The sequence below is a fragment of the Notolepis coatsorum genome (genome assembly GCF_963971535.1).
Source record: "Notolepis coatsorum genome assembly, contig: SCAFFOLD_98, whole genome shotgun sequence".
In the NCBI taxonomy this organism is placed as follows: domain Eukaryota; kingdom Metazoa; phylum Chordata; class Actinopteri; order Aulopiformes; family Paralepididae; genus Notolepis; species Notolepis coatsorum.
Genome location: NW_028171233.1, coordinates 337,805 through 349,300, shown reverse-complemented (window position 1 = coordinate 349,300; position 11,496 = coordinate 337,805). Strand labels below are relative to the sequence as shown.

Sequence of the window (11,496 nt, the reverse complement as noted above, 5' to 3'; positions counted from 1 at the left end):
CCATAAAATCCCAAGATTTTGCGACACCCCCAGTGAAGATGAGGAACAACTCTCTGTAACCTAGCAACAGGGGGTCAACACTTGGGGAGAAACCTCAGATGGGCCGGTCAAAGGGGACCCCCCATGAGGGTGTCGGTGATATATGGGTGTTGCTATGGATGGAGAATGAACAAGCGAATAATTGGTATGTACTGTATACCGTAATTCCTCTAATAGTAACCGGGTCTCAAATACAAGCCGGGTCTCTATTAATGGCCGGGTGCGCTCTTGAGCTAAGCAATTATAAGCCGACCTCCTAATACAAGCCGGGTTACTAATATACTGAGCTGCATACTGAGCTAGTTACTTGATTTCACTTTGAAAACGTTGAAATGACCAGTGACCACCTGTAATTGCACTGTTTACTATTTCATACAGTACTTGGTTTCAATAAATGAACCCAGTACATTTTACTGGGTTCAAACTGACACAAAATGTTGATTTATTCATTATGATCCATTTGAAATATAGGCCTCCTTCTTATACAGGCCTCCTCCTAATACAAGCCTGGTACCCGCTACAGTTGAAACAAATACAAGCCGGGGTTACTATTAGAGGAATTACGGTATGCATATAATTATACATTGTTAGAAAACGGTGTTGACAGCTTCCTCGTTGATCGATATCAGCCTTCATCGCTTCTCCTGGCTCTCACATGCATGCATACATAGTTACATACATAGTAGCAATAGTATCTAAAGTATATACGAACATTTCAAAATGATACACTATAACATGCTACATTGTAACATTATAACATAAATCCAATCTTTAAAATTATATTTTAGCATTTTTACAGCTTTTTCATGGTCACGCAGGACCGACAGAGGAGAGGGCGAACGGGAGGAGAGGTGGGGAGGACATGCGACAAATAACGTTGGGTGCTGGGATCGAACCCGGGTCGGCCGTGTAGGTGCGCGTGGCACTATGGTACGCGCCACAAGGGTGCCCCATAAATCCAATCTTTAAAGCTGCAGTAGTTATTTTATGACCACTAGAGGCAGGGCAGCATCGCTAACGTGACTAAACAAGGTAGGTGAACACTTCACCTACAAACGCAATACTGTTCTGACAGCACAGCATGGATGTAAATAACCTTTACTCGTGGTCTGGTTTTTTATAGGAGAAAGGCCTGGCAGTTAAACACGTCACAGACCTCGAGATGATACGTAAGTGGAAGTGGTTTTGTTAGATGAATAAGCTACATTAGGATTAGGGGTGCACGATATAGATTTTTTGAACCCGATACCGATAACTTTCTGCTCCTCAAGGTCGATACCGATAACTAGGGATGGGTACCGAATTCGGTTCTTTTGAGGTACCGAACCGAAACACGTCAGTACTACCGAGTATCGATTCAAGTGAGATACAAAAAATAAATAAAAATAAAACTTTATCTTTTACTCTTTTTTTTTTTTTTTTTTTTTTTTTTTAACCTTTTTACTTTTTTTCCCCTTCATGTCAACGTTCATACGCACAATATATGCTTACCTAGGATTTGACTTGATTCAACAACAAAGCAGTTGGAGCAATGGCAAGCCGAAAACGGTCGAAATTGTAGTTATTTGAAGTTAGGATTATTTTTTTACGACTGAGGTAGGTAAATAAATTCTTTTTAGACTAAAGTACCGAAAAAAGGTACCGTTGGGTACCGGTATCGATTCACAGGTACCGGTACCGTATCGGTTCAAATGTGAAAGGTACCCATCCCTACCGATAACCGATATATATATATATATTTATTGTATTATAATATTTTAATTTTGTATGTATATTCCTGTAGTTTTGACCTAACCAGATTTATCATGACATGAGCGTTACTACTATGAACAAAACGAAGCCAAGAGAACAGTTTTGACTCTTCAAATAAAGTGACTATATTTATTTTTTCCAAATAAATATAATTTGAGTCAATCACAAAATTCACAATCCGTCAATGTCATTAACAATGTGTTTCCAATGAGTGAACTAAAAACCAACAGGTATTGTGCTTTGTCAGTAGGGATGGGTTCCGTTCACATTCGAACCGATACGGTACCGGTACCTGTGAATCGATACCGGTACCTGTGAATCGATACCGGTACCTGTGAATCGGTACCTTTTTTCGGTACTTTAGTCTCTAAAAATGTAATCTACCTACCTCAGTTGTAAAAAAATAAAGAAATCCAAACTTCAAATTTTTGACAGTTTTTGGCTTGCCATTGCCCCGACTGCTTTGTTGTTGAATCAAGTCGAATCCTAAGTAAGCATATCTTGTGTGTGTGAACGTTGACATAAAAAAAAAAAAGTTAAAAAAAAAAGTGTAAAAAAAGAAAAATAATATTATCGGATCTATCGATACTTTTATCGGGATGACGTCATAATTGCTGATATCGGCCCCCGATAATTATTGTGTATCCCTAATTAGGATAGCCCTGGTGTGATTCTCATGTCACAAATGTATAGGGCTGTACCAAATGTCTTTTTATTTTTTTTACATTCAAAACTTCTATTGAAGTTTTCGAATGAAGCTTCGAATGTCTGTTGTCATATTGTCCTAAATGAATTTAAACGTTTTTTTTTATTTTTTTTAATATCCCCAAACAAAATCCTCAATTTGAATAAAGTTATTAATCAGATTAAATGAGTATTTCTTTTTTATTAAATCAAACTTTCTTTTCAGTTTGGTCAACATAAATAATCCAATCAGGTCACGGTTGGTACGAAAGTGATGGTGACGTCTTGATGGAGCGCAGATCGGATGCAGACAGGCTACATCATTTATGATAAATGTTTTATAAAAATGTTTATGACTAGTTATATACTATAATAGTATAATATTAGTGTAGCCTAATCTTTATCTGAAACTGTGAAGAAAAACCCCATTGGTTTAAACAGAATGAATAGACAAAAAAAATTGTATTCGAATGTCATGAATGAAGCTTCGAACTATTGGCTACAGCCCAACACATGTATTAAGGATGTGGTTGTTTCTCAGATGCCATTGACGGTCACACCCAGGGGATGTGGCGAGCCTTCCAGCTGTTTGATGCAGAAGGTACACTTAACAACTACTGTGACGTTTCCAGCAGGTAGGGTTGCTTACAGTGGCTCAAGAGGTAGTCGCCTGGTAATCGGAAGGTTCCCAGTTCGATTCCCGTTCCTCCCGGGCAGCGTGTCGAAGTGTCCTTGAGCAAGACACTTAACCCCCTAACTGCTCCTGATGAGCAGGTCGGCACCTTGCATGGTCGCCTCCGCCGTCGGTGTGAGAATGTGAGGAACAAAAATGGTGAAGCGCTTTGGATAAATGCTGCTATATAAATGCTGCTATATAAATGCTGCTATATAAATGCTGCTATATAAATGCTGCTATATAAATGCTGCTATATAAAAGCTGCTATATAAATGCTGCTATATAAATGCTGCTATATAAATGCTGCTATATAAATGCTGCTATATAAATGCTGCTATATAAATGCTGCTATATAAATGCTGCTATATAAATGCTACTATATAAATGCTACTATATAAAAGCTGTTATATAAAAGCTGCTATATAAATGCTGTTATATAAATGCTGCTATATAAATGCTACTATATAAAAGCTGCTATATAAATGCTGCTATATAAATGCTGCTATATAAATGCTACTATATAAATGCTGCTATATAAATGCTGTTATATAAATGCTGTTATATAAAAGCTGCTATATATAAGCTGCTATATAAAAGCTGCTATATAAATGCTGCTATATAAATGCTGCTATATAAATACTGCTATATAAATGCTGCTATATAAAAGCTGCTATATAAATGCTACTATATATAAAAGCTGCTATATAAAAGCTGCTATATAAAAGCTGTTATATAAATGCTGCTATATAAATGCTGCTATATACATGCTACTGTGGGAAGTTGAAGGAAGAGGCGAATCAATAACGCGCGTGACAGGTCCTTCAGTGACTTCCTACTTTATTCATTCACAGAATCAACCACGTACACACACCTACTACTCCCCTATATCCCCTCCCCTGTGACGCGTCAACTCTGGCGTGAAAGACTCCCATAATGTGACACCACACAGGCCCCCCCCGAACACCCAGAGTAGACATACCCTGCAACCCCAACCCATACCAAAAAAAACCCCAAAGTACTCAGCCCCTCGTAGGAGGCCTGACTACCCGACCATAACGACTGCGCTTAACAGTCAGGGGGGAAGGGGGAAGGGCACGAGCCGGCGGCCGTCCGCGCCGGCGGCGAGGCTGGACTGGGGGAGAGTCCGGGTCTGCTGCCGGGGTAGAGGCAGACATGGGCCGCAAACTTGCGGCAGGAGTGGGGTTGGGTGGACGGCCGCGCCGTCGGGGCTGAGCCAGCTCCACCGGCCCGACCGGGTCCACGTGTGCAGGCTTCAAACGGTCCACCGATATCCGCTCCTGAAGCCCCCCTCTGTCCACCATAAAGCTCTTGGGTCCCGCTTCCAGGACCCGGAAGGGCCCATCGTATGGAGCCTGGAGTGGAGATCGGTGGGCATCGCGGCGGATGAACACGTACGGGGCTGACATCAAGTCCTTGGGGATGTAGGACAGGGGAAGACAGTGATGTGCGGGCACGGGAGCGAAAGTGCTGGCGGCGTCTCGGATGGCCAAGCGATGAGTCGCAGCTGACCAGGGGGCTGTGGCACCTGGGAGGAACTCCCCAGGGACTCTCAGCGGCTGACCCAACACGAGCTCAGCCGAAGAAGACTGCAGATCCTCCTTTGGGGCCGAGCGCAGGCCTAGCATGACCCACGGCAAACGGTCAACCCAATTACTGTCCGTAAGAGCCGCCCGGAGAGCAGCCTTCATAGTGCGGTGGAAACGCTCACAGAGACCATTTGCCTGCGGGTTGTATGCCACGGTGCGGTGGAGTTTCACCCCCAAACTCTCCGCCACGGCGCTCCACAACTCTGACGTGAACTGGGGCCCTCTGTCCGAAGTTAGATCCGCAGGGGTACCGAAACGGGCCACCCAGGTGGAGATGAACGCCCGAGCCACGTCCGCCGATGTAGTGGATGACAGGGGCACAGCCTCCGGCCACCTGGTGGTCCTGTCCACCATGGTCAGCAGGTGAGTGAACCCCTGGGAGGGGGGCAGCGGGCCCACCAGGTCCACGTTAACATGATCGAAACGTCTCTCCGGGATGAGAAATGGCCCCAGCGGGGCCTTAGTGTGCCGATGCACCTTGGCGCGCTGGCACGCTACACAAGAGGCAGCCCACCCCTTGACGTCCTTCCTGAGGCCCGGCCAGACGAACCTAGCCCCCACCAGCTTAACTGATGCCTTCACCCCCGGGTGCGACAAAGCATGTATAGCATCGTAAATGCGGCGGCGCCAGCCAGCGGGGACCATCGGGCGAGGTCGGCCTGTGGAGACATCGCAGAGGAGCGTGGCCTTACTGTCCTGGAACACCACATCCTCCAGTCTCAGTCCTGTCGTGGCTGTCCTGAATGCCTGGATGTCCATGTCCGTGCACTGGTCAACTGCCATGGCTGCGTAGTCCACACCCAGGTGCACAGTGTTGACCCGCACTCTGGAGAGGCAGTCAGCCACCAGGTTGTCCTTGCCCGCCACATGCTGCAGGTCCGTGGTAAATTCCGAAATGGCGGACAGTTGGCGCTGCTGCCGTGCCGACCATGGTTCCGTGGTCTTAGCCATGGCAAAGGTCAGAGGCTTGTGGTCCACGAAAGCGGTGAACTCCCGGCCCTCCAACAGGAACCTAAAATGACGCGTGGCGAGGAAAAGGGCCAGCAGCTCCCTGTCAAACGTGCTGTATTTCCTCTCATTGTCCCGCAGTGTCCTGCTGAAAAAGGCCAGAGGCTGCCAGGCGCCAGCCACCCACTGATCACACACCGCCCCCACAGCATAGTCCGAGGCATCGGTCGTGAGGGCTATTGGAGCGGCCGGGTACGGGTGTGCCAGCATAGTAGCGTTAGCGAGAGCAGCCTTAGCACTATCAAACGCCTGGACCCTCTCAGGGGACCAGTCCACCTCCTGATTGTCCTTCTTGCCCCTTAGTGCCTCGTACAGGGGGTGCATCAAGAGAGCCGCTCCTGGTATGAATCGGTTATAAAAATTGACCATACCGAGGAACTCCTGTAGGGGCTTGATGGTGCGAGGACGTGGGAAGGCAGTGATCGCCTCCACCTTGGTGGGCAGAGGCACAGCTCCCTGTGAAGAGATGTGATGGCCCAGGAAGTCTATGTCTGGCCGGCCGAACTGACACTTGGCTGGGTTAACAATCAGCCCATGTTCATTCAGCCGCTGAAACAGCTGTCGGAGGTGCAAACAATGCTCCTCAGCAGATGTGCTGGCCACCAGGATGTCGTCTAAATACACAAACAAAAACGACAACCCTCGCAGCACAGAGTCCATCAACCGCTGGAAGGTCTGCGCTGCCCCCTTGAGTCCAAAAGGCATCCTTAAAAACTCGAAAAGTCCAAACGGGGTAATAACGGCGGTCTTGGGCACGTCTCTGGGATGGACTGGCACCTGGTGGTAGCCCCGCACCAAATCCACCTTGGAGAAAATGGTGGTCCCGGCCAGGTGAACAGAAAAGTCCTGGATGTGCGGGACAGGGTAGCGGTCATGATCCGTGGCACTATTGAGGCGCCGGAAATCTCCACACGGGCGCCACTTCCCATCAGCCTTCGGAACCATATGCAAAGGCGAGGCCCACGGGCTGTCGGAGCGCCGCACAATGCCGAGCTGCTCCATTGTGTCAAACTCCCCTTTAGCGATGGCCAGTTTAGCGGCGTCAAGGCGGCGTGCGCGCGCGAAAACTGGCGGACCGGCCGTGGGGATATAATGCTCCACCCCATGTTTTGCGACCATAGCAGAAAACGTGGGCACAGTCAGAGCGGGGAAATCAGCGAGAAGCCGCTGGTACACGTCCCCCGTGGCGAGGATGTTGGCGAGGGCGAGCCGGCCCCCCCCCCCAGAGTGCAGGGGTAAGTGGCAAATGACACTGCGTCAATTAAGCGACGGTTCGCCACATCCACCAAAAGTCTATGAGCACATAAAAAATCCGCGCCCAGTATAGGTAGTGACACAGAAGCGATTACGAAATCCCAATTAAAAGCATGTCCATTGAAACAAACAGTCACTGACCTGGTGCAGAAGGTGCGAATCGGAGTTCCATTGGCGGCGTCCAGCGGGGGGCCGTGACTGCCACTCAAGCCGTCCGCAGCTGAAGCTGGCAGGATACTCCGCTGGGCTCCCGAATCCACCAGCAAGCGCCTACTGGACAACGTGTCCTCAATGAACAGCAGCCTCGTCGTATCGCCAGCACTCACAGCTGCTAATGAGCGCCGGCTCTGGCATTTCCCTGGCCGGAAAAAGAGCAAGGCTGCTCACATCGCCTGGCTTTGGCACCATAACGCCGATGAAAAAAACAAAGTTCATTCTCCCTCCGGCGATCCGATACCGCAGCTCCCGTCATCTCCCCCGCCGGCAGCGCAGCGTTAACGTTAACGCTGTAGTGGCGGGTTGCCAGCAATATCCTGTCAGCCTCTTCTGCCATCCCCCGATAATCCTTGGCTCTCACGAGCGGCGAGCTGGCCAAGGCAGTGCGTACTGGAGGTGGGAGCTGACGCAGAAATAACTGTATAAACAAAAATGATGCGTCACCTGAGCCGAGCAACGCCAACATGTTCTCCATGAGCTCGGTTGGTTTACTGTCACCTAAACCGTTCAGTGACAACAGGCGCTCCGCCCGCTCCGTATCTGACAGCTGAAACAGCCGTAACAGCTGTTGTTTGAGAGCGGCGTATTTCCCCATGGCCGGCGGCTCTCGTAAAAATCCCATGACGCGACGGGTGGTCTGTGCATCCAATGCAGCGACGACATGATAGTATTTCGTGTCGTCCACTGTGACACCTCGCAGATGGAATTGAGCCTCGACATGTTGGAACCATGGGTCCGGGTCGTGCTGCCAAAACTCGGGCAACTTGACAGACACCGCAGCCGCCACCGCAGCGGGCCGAACAGCGTTTTCTTCGTTATCACTCATAATAATAATAACAATAACAATAATAATCCAACGATCAAGGTCACCAATGTGGGAAGTTGAAGGAAGAGGCGAATCAATAACGCGCGTGACAGGTCCTTCAGTGACTTCCTACTTTATTCATTCACAGAATCAACCACGTACACACACCTACTACTCCCCTATATCCCCTCCCCTGTGACGCGTCAACTCTGGCGTGAAAGACTCCCATAATGTGACACCACACTACTATATAAAAGCTGTTATATAAATGCTACTATATAAATGCTGCTATATAAAAGCTGTTATATAAAAGCTGATATATAAATGCTACTATATAAATGCTGCTATATAAATGCTGCTATATAAATGCTGCTATATAAAAGCTGCTATATAAATGCTGCTATTTAAATGCTGCTATATAAATGCTACTATATACATGCTACTATATAAAAGCTGCTATATAAAAGCTGCTATATAAAAGCATTTCCAGTTGATTATTGTCCCCTTCCTCTGCCTCCTAGATGATGCCCACTCTATAGACCTGACCCAATTCAAGGAGCTATTTAAAGCCCACCTCACTCAGCTCATCAGACACGTAAGTGAGCTCTCCTTCATGACGAGGCTAGTGATGCATACAAGCCTCCACACTTCACTCAGCAGGTCTCAATGGATAAGTAGCCCAAATAGAGCCTACGTATTTACAACAAGGTGCTTAAAAAGTCCCTGAAATTCAAATCAACCATTCTCATTGAAAGTTTTGTTCATCGATGATAAAATTGTTCCAAATCAAGAAATATAATATTTTTTATTCTAATTGTCGGAAATCGGCTTTAAGCCATACATTTAGATTTGTATCTATAAAAAACAGCATTTAAAAGTGAATTGTATCCTTTTTAAATGTGCTTTTAAAATGAAAAATAGTCATTAGAAAAGTACTTGAAAGTCCTTGAATTTCATTTTGCTATGTCTGTGGGAACCCTGTTACAAGTGTAGGTTACATACCGGTACATAGTCACAGCCTTGTTTAAGATAGCTAGCTACACATCACAGCCACATCACAGTGCCTTGATGTTAACCATCTAAACTAGAGATGTCCGATATTATCGGCCGATATCGGCATTAAAATGTGATATCGGAAAATATCTATCGGTTTTCAAAAAAAAAAAAAAGAAATTACATTTCTATAACCTTTATTTACCCAGGCAAGCAAGTAAGAACAAATTCAGATTTTATTTATTGTCAAAAGTATGCATAATGTTGTGTTAATTCCACAACAAGATATATGTAATGTTAATTACCTGAAATTATTCAATTTTTTGGGGGGGAAACCCTGCATATATCGGTATCGGTTGATATCGGTATCGGAAATTAAGAGTTGGACAATATCGGTATATCGGCATCGGTAAAAAAGCCAATATCGAGCATCCCTAATCTAAACCATAGATAAATCACTATGTTTATATATATATATATCTATGATCTAAACACCCCCAATAAATCCACAGAGAGACTGCCAATCTAGTGGTTGAACGCATGCTATTGCTATCCTGGTTGTTGACGTGATTTAGGCACCTGTGAATTAGACGGTGACATCAAGATCGGCCAATGGCAGATTGCAATAGCGTGCTTTTAACCATTGGATGGCAGTCTCTAAATGGATTTTTTGCCATTACATCTAAGGTGTCGATCAAAATCAAGAAGCACACGGATGAGGCCATATGGATCCGCGTGGCCTGGGGGGACGGCTCCTCTCGGCCGAACCACCTGAGACCCACGTACGTCGCTCACCACCTCCAGACCCCTTTCGTCTTCGTGACGGGTGTCAACGACCGACACAAGCTCCTGTTGAACCAGGTGGGAAATCGGATGCGTTTGTATAACATTGTAATGAAGTTTCAAGTTTCTTTATTAGTTGTCATACAAAAATACAGAATACTTTTATATGAAATGCTTTTTTCTGTTTTGCTCCTGAGAGTGTGCTAGATAAAAATAGATAAAGTATAAAATAGAAAGTCAAAAGTACGTAAACAAAGTGTAAACAAAAGTGTTTAATATATATACAGGGCGGCTGGGTGGCGCAGTGGGCAAAGGCGCTCGCCACCAACGCAGGAGATACTGGTATCGAGCCCAGCTCTCTGCGTTGCTTCCGGCTTGGCCGGCCGTCGTACTAACACAATTGGCAGTGTTAGAGGGTGGGAAAGTCGGTGGGTGGGTCCTGGTCGTTGTAAACAGCGACTCCTACAGTTCGGTCGGGGCGCCTGCACAGCGAGGGAAGGATCTAAGAGGGGTAGTGTGACCTTCCACACGTTACACCCTCTCAGTGAGAGTCCACGCTGCCAGGTGAAAAGAAGCGGTTGATTGGTACAACTTAGGGTAAGGTGCAATGAGGTATGAGTTGTAGTGCAAATCTCTTTACCAATAAATATAAAGTGTGTTAAAGTGTCTAAAGTGGGTGCTGCTACAGTGAGTTGTTTATTTAAAGTGAGTGTGTGTGCTGTGAGTGTATTTGATGATTAATCACTGTAATTTGTATTTGATTAATGACTGTAATTTGTCAGTATGTACACCGGTAGATGTGTTTTTAAAAAGGTGACGTTATCTGTTGCTGTGCCGTGTGCTCCAGGCCTTGGTGCTGGCCACCAGACACGGCTCCATCAGGGACGCTCAGCTCAGCGGACGGAAGCTCGTCGCCATCAGGGACCTGATACGGATGCAGTATCCACAGGTAGGTCAGGTTTGACCTTTGACCTTGCCGGTATGGAGTATAGCAAAGGCCTCGATGCTCTTTACAGTAGTGAAATGTTACTGTAACAACTGAAATCCTAGCTAACGATTGTCTATATAAAAGGAGCATGGTGAATAAACTATAAAACATACGGCACATTATATTATATTTATTGTGAGAAATGGAACATCTGCATCTCTCCAGTAGTTGATAACTTACTGGCTTGGCCTCGATACTAACTTCCTTCATACTTGCCCCTTGTTGCAACATGTCCAAACCCCTGGTAGAAAACTGCCATTCCGTGCTCCAGAATATACTCTTGGCACAGAACGATGGTTCATTTGATCAGACTGTGACGAGAGGGGGAGAGAGAGAGGGGGAGAGAGAGAGAGGGAGAGAGAGGGAGAGAGAGGGAGGGAGGGAGAGAGAGAGAGGGAGAGAGCACAGTCAAATAACATTAAGCTAGCATTCACTAACTTCATCATACTGTTTTGCTAGCCAGAGGTTTTATTAATAGAACATGTGACTGATGTAAATTTGACAAGTATTTTTTTTATTATTGGGAATAAATGTTTACATGGTTCTCTATCAGCCATTTTCATGACCCTAGTATCTATGAAACACATTGAAAACCTAAAATACAAAACAATTTAAATACATGGATGTCAATTTGAAAATTAGGCTGTTTTTCTGAATTCCTGAAAAGTAAACTTTTTGGAGATGAGCGGTT

General features: G+C 46.0%; 1 protein-coding gene across 1 annotated transcript in view; it reads left to right on the top strand.

Moving 5' to 3' along the window:
- cenpn (centromere protein N) overlaps positions 1–11,496 on the top strand; it is a 33,636-nt gene that overhangs the window by 8,741 nt on the left and 13,399 nt on the right. The window contains exons 3-7 of the mRNA XM_084339213.1: positions 1,163–1,208; positions 3,017–3,076; positions 8,563–8,636; positions 9,722–9,895; positions 10,665–10,766. Of these exons, the coding sequence (XP_084195339.1) occupies positions 1,163–1,208; positions 3,017–3,076; positions 8,563–8,636; positions 9,722–9,895; positions 10,665–10,766 (456 nt within the window). The remainder of the gene's footprint in view (positions 1–1,162; positions 1,209–3,016; positions 3,077–8,562; positions 8,637–9,721; positions 9,896–10,664; positions 10,767–11,496) is intronic.